Here is a 16,019-nt window from a genome sequence, read left to right as displayed (position 1 = left end):
GAGTTCATACCCAGAAAAAAAAACAACCTTCTCCACGAAACAACTCCGAGGTGCTCCACGTCCACCTCCTGAACCCCCTCAACAATTCCCCCAATTTCTGCACAAAATGCAAACGATTAGCTGCATCAGGTCATCAAATACCGAGCGATTCGCCATTAATTTCCCATAAACAATCCTCCGGATCCTTTCGATCATCAACACAACGTACTTTGACCCCATCCCCGCCGCCAATATCCCATCAATGGTCCTTCCAATCCCCTAAACTATCCACAATGATAACAATCCCCAGCGCCGAGAGAGGGAGAAAAAAAAAGTGAAAGGAAGAGCCAGAGTGGGGCCCCTCCACCTGCCCCCGCACTCGTCTCATTCTGCACCGATGTGCAACAAGGATAGTCCCATTGAGCTCACTCAGCCCAAAATGGGACAGCCTCCCAGGACAAAACATTGGGGCACTGGTGGTGGGAAAAACGGGGACAAGAAAAAGTTATTGTATACTAATGAGACCGAGTGAGACAGATCGATGAGAAATGAGGAAAAAAAAAAATCACGAGAATTGTTTCTGTTCTCGTGGTGTCTCATCGTGGTGGGGAAGTCTGAGACACATGGATGAGGAGTGGCGGCTTTTAGTTTGACGAGAGAAAGGGAAATACGAAGTGCAAACTGTAAGGTAACCGGAGTTAATCGTGGTTAACGGCTTCGGGGGCACGGACACAGACTGATCTGCATTACATGTGCTCCTTGTTTATATCACTGGATTATTTTTATTGACGTTCTGACGAGCTGAGGGTCGATCCTCATCGGAAAATATCGGACCCCCCTCGACCTCCCCCCGCTCCACCTGGCTCACGCGGAAAGAGGACGTAAAAAGCATTTTTTTCCCCACCACTCGAATTCACTTTTTCCTGTCATCTCTCATCCTCGGAGTTACTCATGAATTACGAACACTCACGTGTGTACTTATCGGTATATAAACTGGCGTGAGTTGCGGGGAGGCCGCAAATCGATCTTCAATACGTTCGGAGTTATCACAATTATTTTCATCCCCCCAAATTTGTTTATTTACCTCGACTTCGAGGATCTGATTTTGAGGGGAAAAAAAATATCAAACGCCCGTTCAACTCAGTGAAGATTTGATCAATGATTACGGAATTACGGCGAAATATCAATAAGTGAATGATTGTTATCTAATAAATGGGAGCAGTGTGAGACTGATTGATTTTTGTACACTTAATCGATCAGTAGAATTGCCGATGTGATAAGAATTGTTATTTATTTGGTGAACATTCACGTGGAGATTTCAGTCGTCGATCCACTCACGGTTGCAACTGTCAGTGGAAGTCACTGGGTCGTCGTACTCGGTACATTTGAGATTTTTTTTTTATTTATTTACTGTCATCGGGAGATTTTCCATCCGTCGAGGACACCTGTGATTTATTGAACACGAGTCTACGACATTTGATTTCTACTGGAGTTACAAGTACGTAAGATTTATTTATTGCTGGTCGATGCGGAATCGTTGGGAATGAGAACACAGGATTTATCCTTTTTCGAAGGAATTTTCTCTTGGTCGTGTTGGTCTGTTGTTTTTGCTGTCGGGGGAATTGTTTCTTCGATGATAGTTTAGAAGTTGTCGGGAGAGTGATGGCGGTAATTGATCGCAATCGAGTTTGGGGAAAAAATCATGTTATGAAATTATTAAAAATTACACTATCAAATTGTGAATTTTAAATGATGAATTTTCTGGGAATCAGGGGATCGCTGATAAGGAAGAATATAATATATATCGGAATATTTCAAGGGGAAATTTTCAAGTCGGAGAATTGTACGGAATTTTACAGTGCAATAAAAATTATGACGCGATTGTTCATGAAATCGCGCATTTCCTCAACAAAGAGGAAATTTGCAAAGAGTTGAACGCTTCCTATTGAAGTGAATTCATACAAAGAATAATTCCGTTAAAAATTCGACGTCATTAAAAATTCAATCAGGTTTAAATTATTTAAACAATAAAAAGACAAGATTTCCATCAAATACGCCAGTTCCCCCGATTTATATTCATTTTTTCAGTCGTGAAATTTAATTTGTAATTTCTACCAACTTTTCCGCAAACGACAAATTTATAATCATGACATTCCAGTGCAACTATTACTCTAGTATTGAAAATATTTTCCAAGGGAAGTAATTTATCCTTGAAATAAATTCACTGCAGTTCCAATGGACTTTCATTAATTTACGTTAAACCAGAGATTAAAGTGGAAATTAAGTTCGCGAGAGTTAGTCAACTGATTAGACTGCATTTCCGGTCATTATCCGTTACGTCTGTTTATCATTTTTGTTTTTATTTTGGCTGTCGAGTAACGCAGTGTTTACTGTTTATCTTTCACCCACGTGGCGCAAAATCCGAGTGGGATTTGCGGTGGAGAGTGGAAAAAAATCGGTGTAATTAACGAAAGTGAAAAGGTTTATCCACCTGTGACACATATTTGCGTGGAAAATTTATCATCGTAAGAATTTCATAATTTCAAAATATATGATATGACGAATACTGTAATTATTGCGTCGTATCGGGCGATATTTTCCTCTCAATCTCGTTCATCGGGGTAATTTATGCACACACGAGGCACGAGTGAAGGCCCAGGATCATTGGAAATCTATTATCGCGTGACAATTATTCGCGAGAGGCAATGAATCGATGTAAACGCAATGTTTAACTGTCACTTCGCGGAAATTATGTAATTACGGGGTATCGTTTCCGTTCTATTTGATTTGCATCTGAGATTTTTGATTGATTTTTGCGGCGGAGACGTGTGTTACTGTGTGGGCGGCTTGACAATTTCAAAACACCGAATGTTTATCGGTTATCTGACAGTCATTTTCATTACCTCAACTCCTCATTAAATATGCAAATTACGTAAAGTTCTTACTAAAAATAAAAATCGTTACAAATTAGTGGACCCGACGAGGAAAAATTATCATGAAGATCATTTTGTATTAAAAAATTGTCTCGCTGCTGTCTCCATAAATATTTACTGGAGTTCGTCAATTCCGCACTCCGAATTCTTCAGTTATCAAGGCAATACATCTTTCCGCGATTCATTGATAATCTCAGATTCCAGTGACGATGATCTCAAAATCGTATGTGTACACAACTTGATGCGCAAATATTTGACGATCATACCGAGTAATTCTCGTGTTGTCATAGACGAGGTGCTCCCGACACAGTAGAAACGGAGCTCATCCGTGCAGACATTAACTCCATTACCGCTTGTATTAGATTATCGCTCGAAAAGACCGAATTTTCCCGAAAAATGAGAGCGTCTGACTTCTTAAATTGAATTGAAGTTTAAATTGAAAAGTCTCAAAATATATATCGACCCAAATGAAGGGAAATTGTCCAGGAAATGAGCAAAAATTTTCTACATTTTTTTCTGTTCTGTGGAGTCGATGTCAGATCGACCGGTCGACAAAGTACATTAACCTGATTTTTTCGTAATTGGAGATTATTTTCATGGCCGAAAAAATGAATTAACTCTTTCTAATTTGTATCGTACGGTAAAGTACCCGACATTTACAAATCACGCACACAAAGTACGCACTTGAACTAGATGTTGTAATTATGGAACAATTTACAAATGAGATTTGATGACTCGACCATTACATACCCGATGATTCACATAATTTATCAAATGAATAAAGTCAAATGTGTCTTTAATGTTCGCATTGATAAGGCCAAGTCAGCGGGTAGTCTGAATGGCGAAGTTTACCACCACCAAATTGATATCTATCACTCAATTAAATTAAAGCCTGGGGAGTTGTGTTTATCAAACACTTTTCGGTGGTCAATTGATCCGCAATCAGTTGATGTCCGGATAACAAAATAATTGAATATTCGTTGGGTGGAAGTGAGCAGTGAGTTTCGGTATTTATTTCATTGATAAATATTTTTTATTGAAAGTTCTGGTACAACTTTTGGATTTAACTTAAAATTTCAGTAACAATCTCATAATTTTAATTAAAAACATTCACAAAATGTTGTATTCATTTCAAAAATTGATGAAGAGAATTTGTTTTTATTCCTGTTAATTAATCGTTTACATTTCACTGAACGAATGGGAATAAATTTCCAAATTTATTTGTATTTTTGTATTTTTGTATTTTTGAACGTGCTACGATTCACTGAAATATTTCATTAGCATTCCAGTCAAATCATAATTTTTTGCATTTCCTATAAATCCCTTGAAAATTGTCAGTCCAGTGATAAAAAAATTTCCATTTTTTTCGAATACTGTACTATCGCGAGGGTGATAACATGTGGCGTTGCAATGTCACTCATTTTCCTCAGTTGCTTATGGCTAGAGTTGTTGCGGCTGAAATTGAAGTGTTGTGTTGTTAAAATTTTGCGTTTATAGTCCCAGCAATTTGTATCAAATGTTGGGGGGAAGTACCGTCGAACTTGCAAATTAAAAGATTCACTACTCGAAGAAGAATTTTTTTAATTTTTACGAACCGTCCAGTTACCCGCACGCAACAATTATCGTGGAATACCACAAAAGACTAACACAAAACCATTGAATTCCCATAAAATAATTGATAGAAAATTTTATTAAAAATAAAATATTGATCTGAAAAGTCTGGAAAACTCAGAAAATAACGTTTTATTATCTTATACCGAGCGGAAAAAAATTAATATTCAAATTGGACTTTTTCCGTATGTTGGACCACATTATTATGTGGAATTTCAGAAGAATTCGCTACCAAAGGATCAGTCGGAGCGAATGTTTCAAATTTCGAAGGTATCGAGTCCCACTAATTGACATTTTTATTTGTTAGAATCCCCCACATTAAATCAGCCCGATAAAATAATTTTCTTCTCCTGCAATAGATAAAATAATTAGAAAAAAAATTTGTTTCTAAAATAACTTCAGCTTCTTCCATTGGTCTAGTCGATTACTCACAAGTCAATGTTTTCCTCTCGATAAAAATCTCATTTACATGCACTACGGTATTGTAGGAGAGAAGTAATTATTTATCTCCATGTTTTCAATCATTTCTGATGTAATGAATCGTGATTATCTTTTTCTGTGTAAAATTAATCACAAATGGCACCGTGAACTGTCTTTTTTCATCCAACTTCGCACTTACACATTCTTTTTCAGAGCATAAACTTGCTGATTGCATGAGCTGTTCAGTATTTCGTGCATTTTACTCTGATTCGCGGTGTGAACTTACATAAATTTTTGAGTTATTTAATCATAAGTTACATATTTAACGCGGGGAAAAAAATCTAACAAAAATGTCTGTTTAGTACAGGAAAATGGGGGGTAGTTGTGATGGATTTGGAGAATCCAAAGTGATCACAAATGTCATCGTAAAACATCCTCATCTCATCTCGCTTCATAATTATTCATTCCTCTCGAGGCATAAAAGTTGCATAAAAATAACCTTTTGCAGACATTGTTCAGACGTGAAAAAACGTCTGAATGAAATAAAAATTTCTTTGAATCTCAATCATGAGTTACGATGTCCAGGCACCGGTTTGTCTGAAATTCAGATAATTTTTGCATTTACCAGACATTTTTTAGCGCCTGAAAAATGTTAACAGAAGATACGTGAATTTCAGGTATTTGTTTTTACTGTGTATTCTTAGCGCGTTCTGCCAATATTATTTATACCGTCGAGTTGAGTCAATCGACGTTATTTGCATTAAAAATTTACATAGTTTATTTGCTGTTGAACGGCATAGTTTATGCTTTTATTGATTTTCTCTGTTGAATATAATTGATCACGAAAAGGGCTTCTGTACTTTAACATCTGCCTTCGCGACAATTGTCTAGACATTTGTATACATCTGTACAAATTTATTTATATAATTTTTTATGGCATATATGGTTCATTATTCAACCAATCGAATAATTAGAATAATTCGGTAATGAGTCTTCATATTTGAACAGTCAATTCGAGTGAGTGCGAGGTCTCTTGTTATCAATTTATAGATTTTTCAAAATTCCAGGAAAAATTGTGGAGTGAATTTATCTCCATTCATGAAGAAACTTGTCAACATTTAAACCAAGGGCTCTCGAAGTACTAGTTTCCGGTCAATTAAATCACGTCTGTCCTCCAAACTCATACAACTCGACCTCGCACAATACAAATACTCGTCACGGATGGTTTAATCGAGTTAGATCGCAGTTCCGCATTCGATTTGGTGCCAATGACAAAGAGTTTCACTGACACCTCCGGGAAAAGATTCTCGACCTTACGCTGTCTTCAACTGTTGATGAATAGTCTCTCCAATACTTTTTTTTTTTTCTGGAATTTTTCATGACATTTATCGATTCTCATGAATGACACTGCTTATCGCACTATTTTGAAATTATAAGCAGGCAGGACTAGGAAATGTGTGCAGTGTTGAGGATTTTCTGGTTGATCGATGTACGTCGGTTTTGACTAGACAATTTTTGCATCGTTCCAATACTTTTTAGTAATATTTACCGAGTGATAGTTACACTGAAATTTCGAGAGATCTGGGACATTTACACTTCAGTTTTTCATGAAAAAAAATTGAAAATTTTTTATCAATAAAAACTGTTCTTTCAGGTTAGTTTGTTAATAGTTTTTTTCTAATGTTGGACTATTCAGATGACTATATTCTTCAATTTTCTACTGATTACGTTTCTAGGCCGATTTGGTACCGATATTTAAAATTACTTGGAGAACTCTTGTGTTCTAGTCCTCGATATTTTTTCAGTTCCACGTGGAGAGAATTTGTATCGCCTTTTTTCCCAAGGTTACTCCTTTTGTAATTTTAAGGATAGTCTAGTCATCATTTTTGACGAAGGGATTGATTCGAAGAGTAAAGTATGAATAAGTCAGAGGCTCTCATTAATTTAATTCATATTGAAATTGAAAAATTCATAATGTTCAGGCTTTGAATCAATTTCCGCGTCTCTCTTGGAAATTCCTACTAACCAGTTCATGGAATTCGAAATTTTCTTTGGACGTTTCCAATTCCCGTCAAGGCAATGTTCTCTAAATTTTTTACTCCGTGCGCTACAAAAAATGGCATTCCAAGCATAGCCCAGTCGTGATCCTCATTGGAGTGGCATTGGATTGGATTCAAAGGGGAAAAGGCCCACGAACTGCCTGTGTCAGACCCAGCCTGAATGAATTTCAAGTTATAGTTCAAAATTATCTGGCAAAATTGTCGGTCTTAAAAGAAATTCTTCGTTAGTGACGTCTTCATTGAGATAAATAGAAATAAACTGTGAAATATTTCCATTTTTGTTTAAAAAAATCACTGGAAATAGCACGGTTCAATTAAATTAGCTTTTGGTACAAAGGAAATAGTTATTAGTTATTTAATAATAAACAGACGGAGAATTCAAACGAATCTAATTAAATTAAATTAAATTAAATGACCGTCTCCTCAAAGCTACAGCTAAACTACTTACAAACTTCTGTTTTTTTGTGCGAAAAGTGGGGGAATAATGATCCCTTGTGCTCATTATTTATCGCAACCGGTTCTCGTACTAGAGTTATCACGGAAGAATGTTATGATATTATTTATGGATCCAATCCGGCAACAGATTTCATCCGCTGGTTTTTCCCAAGTTAACGACGAAGATCCCCAGTCTCATGATTCTGCAGAAAAACATTTAGTCGATTCATCTCATTCCACTGATTTATTCTTCTTTCAGAAATTGGAAATTCAAAATGTGGAAGAAAACTAGTGAAAAGGAGAATCCTGGCAATCAGATGAAGGAGTTCAGTAGCACGTAAGTGATACCATCATGACAATCGCTATAACAATATCTTCTCTACCACTTCAAACAATGTAAACACTAAGTTGCACTTGGAAAAATACTATCTCAACGATTACTCCTCGATTGTCCCTGAATCTGTTGATTTGGTAAATAAAAAATTGCCAATTTCTTTTTTCACGATATCGAATTCCTTTGTCGATATCATCGTGTGACGTTTCGTCATTGACACAGTCTCGGTGAGATAAAATTTTAATCATGAATTTCTTGTCAAAACGATGGAATCAGACAAGTTATGATTGATCCGTATAAAATTGCGAGACTGACGAATTACTTATTCAAACATTCGTATCCACTCGTATTCATTCGATAATGAAATCTCGTTTGGGGGAATTCCGTGAAATATGAATCGACACAATTAACTGATTATCTTGTGTCATTTTAGGACAAAGATTGCACCGGGACCGATTGGGGAATACCACGAGAAGGATGAACTTTATGACCCCTTTGAGAATCGCGATAAGAAAGATGCGAATTCGTGAGTATTTAATCTTCAGTGATATCTTGACACACGAAAAAATAAATAAAATTGTTCTGTCTTTGAACAAGTTATAGGCAGTTGGAGGAGAGGGATAAAAATATAGAAAATAATTGAGTGTACAGAAATGAAAATTTATAATAATCGTCATGATGATACCATTTAATTAATTGGACAGTCAAAAAGTTCCTCGAGAAAAAAATAATTATTTAATAACGTGAACTTAATTACCAATTAATTAGGAATAAGAAAAAGAGATGAAGTGCAAAATTAATGTTGTTGAGGGAAGTTCTTCGGGAAAAATCACGTCAATAATTTCGGAATTTTTACGGAATATTTATCACTGCGATAAATAATTTCTCCAGCAACTGTCTCTTGAAATTATTCTCTGAACCATTTCTGTCCCAATTCCCCCGTTCCATTTTCATCTGACCCAATTAGACATAAACAAAGGGCGGCCAAAGAAAGTAATATCAATGTCACTTTCACACTTCCCAATGATAATCTCCATTCATAATTTTGTATTCAAACAGTGACTTGGGCTCGCTAGCGCACATGATAAAATCGTCCCTGGGTACGGGCATACTTGCTATGCCCAATGCTGTGAGAAATGGTGGTCTTCTTTTTGGTGGAATTGGTACAGTCATCATTGGCATCGTATGCGCCCACTGTGTTCACATACTTGTGAAATCGTCTCACGTTTTATGCAGGCGAACTAAAACACCGAAGATGACGTACGCCGAGACAGCACAAGCGGCTTTTGCCTCGGGGCCCAAAAGTCTCAGGGGTTTTGCGCCTTCTATGAAAGTACTTGTCGATGCGGCACTTTGTGCCACTTACATCGGAGGCTCTTGCGTCTATGTAGTTTTTATAGCTACGTCTCTTAAACAGGTAACTCACTTAATTGACTGTGTGATTCAATGATTCATCCAATTTTTATTTATTACGTTCGTTTCTACGCGAACAAATAAAATACGAATTCAAGATTTTTTTTTCTGGATTTCACAATCTCCAATTTATAAATTGGATCAGTATAAAATGTAGCAAACACTCCAATTATTAATTATTCTTTTACAACAATTATTTTATTTCATTAGTTTTTTTAATAAAAAAACAGTAACGATTCAATTCAAGGAATTTAATAAAAATATCTGTCATTTCTATCGGGAACTAATCGGGTGCAGCCGAATTCCACCTGAAACTTCCAATTTCTTCGTTTTTTTCCTCAAATCAACTTCAATGTCACCCACATGAAAGTTGTTTCCAGACTGTCCATGACATTTTCCTGCTAACAACCTGCTGCTGTCTCTTCAAAAATGTCGGTTTATTCACCTGTTGAGTTTTCCAAAATTTTCAGGTGGTCGATTTTCACGCGGATATGGACATAAACATAAGGCTCTACATAATAGCACTGACACCAGCGATAGTTCTCCTGGTTCAAATTCGAAATTTGAAGTACCTAGTGCCGTTCTCAATCCTCGCTAATCTCTTCATAATGGCAGGTCTCGCAATGAGCCTTTACTACGTCTTCAGTAACCTCAAGCCCATCAGCAGTGTTAAATATTTCTCCTCGCTTGAGCAGTTGCCCAAGTTCTTTGCCACCGTGATCTTCGCCATTGAAGGAATCGGTGTTGTAAGTCTCAATGATAATTACGCAATTCTATGTTGCAAGAGCATTTCAATAAGAGTTATAAATATGCATGAATATAACTGGTGTGTTTATTTATTAATGCAGGTAATGCCCGTGGAGAACAGCATGCGGAAACCACAGCATTTCCTGGGATGTCCCAGTGTTCTGAATATCACTATGAGTATTGTGATTTTTTTGTATGCTACCATGGGCATCTTCGGTTACTTAAGATATGGGGAGGAAACTGCGTCAATAATTACCCTCAATTTGGATATCAAACAAGTGTGAGTACAATTTAAATATTTTAATAGATAGAATTCCTTTATTTAAAAAAAGTCTAACGTCTTTAGCTGACAATTTATTTCGCACAGGCCAGCATTTCCTTAGAATCTAATGAAACATTTAATTAAAATAAAATATATTGAGAAATAATTATTAATATCATTTTACACATACAATAATATATGCAATAAACATTGCATAAATATTTGACTGTCCACCTAATGACATAAAATTGACTGAGTCCTCTTGAAATTTTAGAATGGCTCAAGTAGTAAAGATCCTCATTGCGCTGGCGATTCTCTTCACGTACGCCCTCCAGTACTTCGTGCCACTGGAGATCATGTGTGCCTCAGTGAGGCCGAGGTTCAGCCACAGATTTGTCGGGATTGGAGAGACCTGCTTCCGAACTTTCATGGGATTAGTCACAAGTAATTACTCGCCTCTTATCACAAATCGAAATCTCGTTTAAAAAAATATCACAACAGAGTTTCGAGAAAACGGTTTCAAGTAAAATATTGAAAACTATTTTTTTATAATTCTGGAGACTGGCTATAAACTTATTTGATGGATACCTGTCAACTGATTGAATGAAAAAAGCCACCGGAAATTTTTGTTGACCCATATAAAGCCATCAAAGACAGCTGGAATTTTTAACCACTTCAAAAACCGGTTTTTACTTTGAAATATCTCAATGTGATTATTAGTTACCGGTAAGAGTCTAATTTTTTATAAAAAGAGAACAGCTACACGTGCTGTACACCTCATCTTCTCACGTGGCAACGCTTCGGTGTCAGTTTCACTTTCACGTTTTTACAGTATGATATGAACATTTTTATTTTCCTTTGAATTTTTCAAATATAATAATCTCTAAAATCTCACAATAATTAAATAAAATAACAATATAATCACAGTGAATCCCCTAAAAAACCGAGGCCCTTCATTGTCTCACAAAAAACGAGCCTAACGTCCCAAATTTCTATCCGTAGTTGCCGTGGCCCTAGCAGTCCCCAACCTGGAGCCCTTCATCTCCCTCGTCGGTGCGATATTCTTCTCCTTCCTCGGTATATCCATTCCAGCAGTCGTCGAAACAATTTCCTGCTGGGAGAGTCATCTCGGCACTTTCTACTGGAGATTAATCAAGAACATCTTCCTCTTCGCATTCTCCCTCTTCGCACTCTTCACCGGCACCTGGGTATCCCTCGTCGACATTATCCACAGTTACTCTGGCAACTCCACCACACACGTGTAATGTCTTCTCGTACAATACGAGTGACGTGTAAACCAGTGAATTGCCACCAGTGTCAACCCCGAGAGTACTCTAAACTCGAGCCATTCAAAGTCTCGGGCGCAATTGCAAGTGATCGACAACTTGTCGATCTGGTTGCCAGGGGGATAATCTCACTGGAATGTCACACCACGTGGATAACGTGGATAAGTGATCTGGTAATACATTTGGTTGTCAATGAGGCAGGCTTTCATTATCAGCCAGATTCCAATGAAAAGTAGTGGCCAACTGAGATACAAACAAATGTTGTGAGCACGATGACAATTTATCACACCTTTCATTTGTTCTACTGTTGTGTCACTCGTCTGGAAATAATGGATTCATTCAGAATGTTATGATTAGAGAAGACGGGATTTTAATACTGATTTCCGTGATACAAAGCCAGAGCATTGCCGACAGTCGGCCGAGGGTGGGCCAACAGTGGGCCGAATCTCGGCCCACTGTTGGCCGTTCTTCATCTCCTACCAGGGGTTGTTGCCTATTCGTGAATCTTAGATTGAGCAATGCTAGATGAGCTAGTGCACAATGAGACGAGGGAAATGGAGGATTTTAGACGTGGAGTTGTGTGAGTAGATATGGACGGAGTGGACGGACTTACCTCCTCAGCCCAGAGAAGTGGAAAGTAACCGTCTGACACGTTTGTAAACCATGGCACCGTTGGGATGCTGGACATCTTCATGTTGAGTTGGATTTTTTTGGAACCTGATATGGGAGCTCCTGTTAACGGATCAAGCACTATGAATGTCTTGTGTTTTTCCTCGCTGGGATGGAGACCTTGAGCGTAGTCGAGAAGCTCCGAGGAGGCGTGGAGGAAGTGGGGCTCGGAGAAAATTACTGGGACCTCCTGGAAAGTGAAAAGGATTTTCGGAGTTGCGTAGTATCTTCGGAGATATTTTTCGGACGGAAAAATCAGATGAGTTCAATTAATATTTCACTGAAGGTCAAGTGTGAGTTAAAATGTTCAGAGGAGTGTAAAAATATATTTTCGGGATTAATGAATGGGTCTGAATGTGCGGAATCCTCGAAGGAGGTGAAGATGTGAGGTTTTTTAGTTCTTTTGCTGTTCATCTCCGTTTTTTCGACTTTTTTTTAGAATGTTTTAGTAGTAAGAGAGGTGTCCAGAATTTTTGGGAGAAAAATTTACTGTGGAAGAACAAAAAAAAATTTTTTACTGCAAAAGTTGGGTGAAATTGTGTCATTGTCGATGAAGAAGATGATCTGTGGAAAATTCTAAATGCAGTCAAGTTTCTCCGCAAAAAAATTATGCAACGGAATGTAAAAGTGATGCGAAATCCTCTTCCGGGAATTTTTACATAAAAAGTCGGAAAAAATAAGTGAAAAATTAATTTTCACTCTTGAGTCCTGAAAATTTTATGGATTGAAACGTAATTTTTACGGGCTCGTACGTAATTATTACATAACACTCCATAAAACTCGTACGGAGACCAGTGATTTCTGCGAATCTGCAACGACACATCGCAATTACCCTAAGAATGTAATTTTCACGTGATTTCCACGATACTTTGTTCGCCACTTTCTTCTCCGTATTGAGTGTACCAATTGTGAGGAGTAGGAGTTGAAGTGATTAAGAGCCCCAGAAGTGTGCGTCCGTCTCAGTCGTTGAGAAGTTGAAGAGTAGAAAAGACAGAGAGAACAGCAGTGCTTTTTTCATAAATTTTCTTGAAAGTATTTTTGCAACTTCATGAATGACCTCCTCATACCTGACACTTGTCGATGTCCATCAGACCGGAGGGTAAACACTCCATTACTTTCTTTTTATTCCTCGGACAGTAGCACTCCATGTCCTTCTGATTCCACACGTCCGCGGTCAATTTATATTGATAGCCCATCAATGTATTCAACATCACTTCTTTCATGAAGGAAAGGTTCAAGGATCTAAGATGAGCAATTCCAATCATGATGATCCGATAGAGGAATTGAATATACAACAGCGGTCACAAATGTTAATTTAAAATCTTCACGACTTTATTTTTAGATTATTTTGCAAATTTTAATTATCTCCATTTAGCAAGAAGCGAAACAGATCAATCTGTCCAAAAATTATCATTTATCAATAGTATTGAGTATTCCTTAAATTATTGGCGCTACAGAGTTACTTGAAACAACAATAATCAATACAAAAGATTTCTTTACATTAGTAATTTCGAAATTGATCCCCCACTGAGTAAAAAATTGATAATTCGTCGGACAAAAAAAAATTTGTTGAGGTCAATCATGTAATAATCACTGTAATTACGGCATACATTACAGATGAATATGGTAAATTACCAAATAATTGTTTGTGTTCTCTCATTATTACATTTTAATTATACATACCGACATAACTGCGGTTCGTAGCCTTGAATCTTTGATAATTTTTTAGGCATTGGCGGCCAAGTAATGGCATCAGTACCCCTGACGACGTTGCAAGTCTCATTGGCCCAGTAATTAGTTACCCTCATGTTCTTGAACGAAGTTGTGTTACCCAAGCTGTAAATATTTTTAATCCCTCGATTGACAGTGAATGGGCCCTGGACTGTCCCATTCACCTGTAATGTATTTTACAATTGTTAGAGCTATGTTAATTAGTTGATAAGAAATTTTTATTTATTACGAATTGTACGTTGACGCAATAAATACCCGGTAGAAGAGACTGTACAAGAAGAGACCAGGTGTGTCGGTTTTTTTCAACAGAGGTGGGGGATTTCCCTTTAGTACATTGCAAATTAAGTTGAGAGCCTTGTCGACATTTGTGCAGTCCAGGGGAAGACCTGAGAAGATGATCTCCCCTGCTTTGGCTGTCAGAAAGGGACTCACTACGCCAGGAAATATTTGGTGGATGATTGGACCTATTTTCTTCAGGAATGTCGCCGCCAAACTTATTATCTGGCCACCAAGGACATTTGAATTCATTTGGTGAGAGTGGAATAATTATGTAAATTTGGGAATTACTTATTTTTTTGGGGTGAATAATTTGGAAAAATTTGGGATTCATTTACTTATCCAATCGTACTTAGAATTAAGATACAAAAATTACCAGCGAAATGCGAAAACACAATGCAGTGCATTGATATGAATTGGTAAAAGTTGGAACAATTTTCAGACGGTAGAAAGACATCAAAAAAATTAATTAACAATTTAGAGCTGAGGAGATACGTTTTCACTTCGTTGTCACATCTAATTTTTGAGATAATTCGAAAATTAAAAATGAACTATGACGAATCGTGATGTTCACATGTCTCTAAAGATTCCATTGAGCCAATTCAACAATTACCTTCTGTATAGTTCCCAAATAAGCGAAATTCAAAACAGTGACGACTGTATCTTCTGTCAAATCCCCAGACTCTTTCTGATTGAAGAAGTACGTTTTAGTGACGGTGAAATTGATCTCGTCAGCAGCCTCGTCGACCCGAATAACATGTTTTTCAATGTGTAAACTGAAATATCGATGAAATTAATTATCTGCCTGGGCTTCAGAATTTTTAAATTAATTATCATACTCATAGACAAATGGTCCAATTTCCCTCAACGACGGATTGTCACCTGCCATCACAGCCTCAGGATTAGTCACCTCGAAGAGCCAAACGCGAAAAAAAACCGTGAGTTTGAGGAACACGCGGTAATTATCATTTTCTTCCCGCAGCTGAACAATCTGATCAGTGAAAGAAAAAAGAAAATTGTTTCAAGACAAAAAATGCGCTTGTTCCCTGCAATTTCCTCAAATTACCGAAGAACTTGGGAATAATTTAGTACTCACAACCCAACAGTTTGCTATGATAATTGACCCACCTCGTGTATTCGATTGGTTATGAAACGGATATGTGGCTGGTCAATCACGATATATAAGCCAAGTGACAGTACCAAGAGACCTGGAAGATATGCCAGGGGCTTGCGGAACTTGTTCAAACCGTTAATTTTCCCCATTCGATTTATTATCGATTTCATGGAGTTATCCTGACTTTATAAAACCATGTAATTTAATTTGATATTATAAAGAATTTTTATTACGACCGGTTTGTTAGGATAATGGAAAACTTTTAGCTCAAGGATTGCGATATTTCATGATACCGGCGAGGAAAACTCAACTCTTTTTTTATTTTCAGTTGCACTTTCGTGATAGCTCTTACATTCTGCATAAAATATTTATGACAATCAATCGATAATGGTCATTGTACATGACCACTGAGTTTCATCGTTAATTATTCATTTCGTTAATTATGAATAACGTGGTAATGAAATAATCGCATGCTGGGTTACTCAGCGTTCAGGGAGATCAATAATTATGCAGACGTTCTTCAACGAATTCGAGGTATGTAAACATTCTCCGGGTGTCGCACACGTAATTCTAGAAAAAAGTGAAAAATTATATTTCAATTAAATGGCAATGCTAGTTCCGCTCGCGGCAGAAAAGTCGATAATTGCAGATACTCCGTCGATATGAGGGTTCCGGCGGTGCTGCACAGAGGTCGATACTTGCATAATTGGTTTAAAAATGAATAAAAAACTAACAGAACATTTTCCCTT

At 37.2% G+C, this 16,019-nt stretch overlaps 2 protein-coding genes and 1 long non-coding RNA gene across 5 annotated transcripts; 1 reads left to right on the top strand and 2 right to left on the bottom strand.

Annotated features, from left to right (window-relative positions):
* Positions 1-658: 658 nt before the first annotated feature.
* LOC135161520 (proton-coupled amino acid transporter-like protein pathetic) lies at positions 659-14,161 on the top strand. Of its 2 annotated transcripts, none has more exons than XM_064119188.1 (8): positions 659-1,477; positions 7,698-7,775; positions 8,206-8,298; positions 8,832-9,189; positions 9,656-9,931; positions 10,034-10,212; positions 10,469-10,638; positions 11,197-14,161. In XM_064119188.1, exons 2-8 carry the CDS (start codon positions 7,714-7,716, stop codon positions 11,457-11,459), a joined length of 1,401 nt encoding a protein of 466 aa, XP_063975258.1. In that variant the 5' UTR covers positions 659-1,477; positions 7,698-7,713; the 3' UTR covers positions 11,460-14,161. The 2 variants fall into 2 exon arrangements, with proteins under 2 accessions (XP_063975258.1, XP_063975257.1); XM_064119187.1 differs by lacking the exon at positions 659-1,477 and adding an exon at positions 4,361-4,793.
* LOC135161527 (uncharacterized) lies at positions 3,923-8,199 on the bottom strand. Of its 2 annotated transcripts, XR_010298791.1 has the most exons (3): positions 7,452-8,176; positions 6,970-7,159; positions 3,923-4,367 (listed from the first exon to the last, which is right to left on the bottom strand). It is a non-coding gene; the product is annotated as an uncharacterized LOC135161527 (long non-coding RNA). The 2 variants fall into 2 exon arrangements; XR_010298790.1 differs by having other exon boundaries at positions 3,923-7,159; positions 7,452-8,199.
* On the bottom strand, positions 11,974-15,517 carry LOC135161525 (sensory neuron membrane protein 2-like). Its single transcript, XM_064119194.1, has 7 exons — positions 15,285-15,517; positions 14,996-15,147; positions 14,770-14,932; positions 14,136-14,381; positions 13,833-14,044; positions 13,217-13,391; positions 11,974-12,339 (listed from the first exon to the last, which is right to left on the bottom strand). The coding sequence occupies exons 1-7, from the start codon at positions 15,438-15,440 to the stop codon at positions 11,974-11,976; spliced, it is 1,470 nt and encodes a 489-aa protein (XP_063975264.1). The 5' UTR covers positions 15,441-15,517.
* Positions 15,518-16,019: the final 502 nt, after the last annotated feature.

Source organism: Diachasmimorpha longicaudata, chromosome 4 (genome assembly GCF_034640455.1).
Source record: "Diachasmimorpha longicaudata isolate KC_UGA_2023 chromosome 4, iyDiaLong2, whole genome shotgun sequence".
Taxonomy (NCBI): Eukaryota; Metazoa; Arthropoda; class Insecta; order Hymenoptera; family Braconidae; genus Diachasmimorpha; species Diachasmimorpha longicaudata.
Note: the sequence above shows the minus strand (reverse complement) of the source record. Positions and strands in the feature narration are given on the sequence as shown.

What these genes read in the sequence shown, in the direction of transcription:
- LOC135161520 (XM_064119187.1), top strand. Translation starts at nt 4,711, where the DNA reads ATGTTGGACCACATTATTATGTGGAATTTCAGAAGAATTCGCTACCAA. An exon ending in TAGCTACGTCTCTTAAACAG is followed by an intron (nt 9,190 to 9,655) that starts GTAACTCACTTA and finishes CAAAATTTTCAG; the next exon opens with GTGGTCGATTTTCACGCGGA. An exon ending in TTTCATGGGATTAGTCACAA is followed by an intron (nt 10,639 to 11,196) that starts GTAATTACTCGC and finishes TTCTATCCGTAG; the next exon opens with TTGCCGTGGCCCTAGCAGTC.
- LOC135161525 (XM_064119194.1), bottom strand. Translation starts at nt 15,440, where the DNA reads ATGAAATCGATAATAAATCGAATGGGGAAAATTAACGGTTTGAACAAG. An exon ending in ATTGGACCATTTGTCTATGA is followed by an intron (nt 14,933 to 14,995) that starts GTATGATAATTA and finishes TCGATATTTCAG; the next exon opens with TTTACACATTGAAAAACATG. An exon ending in TGGACATCGACAAGTGTCAG is followed by an intron (nt 12,340 to 13,216) that starts GTATGAGGAGGT and finishes TTCACTTTCCAG; the next exon opens with GAGGTCCCAGTAATTTTCTC.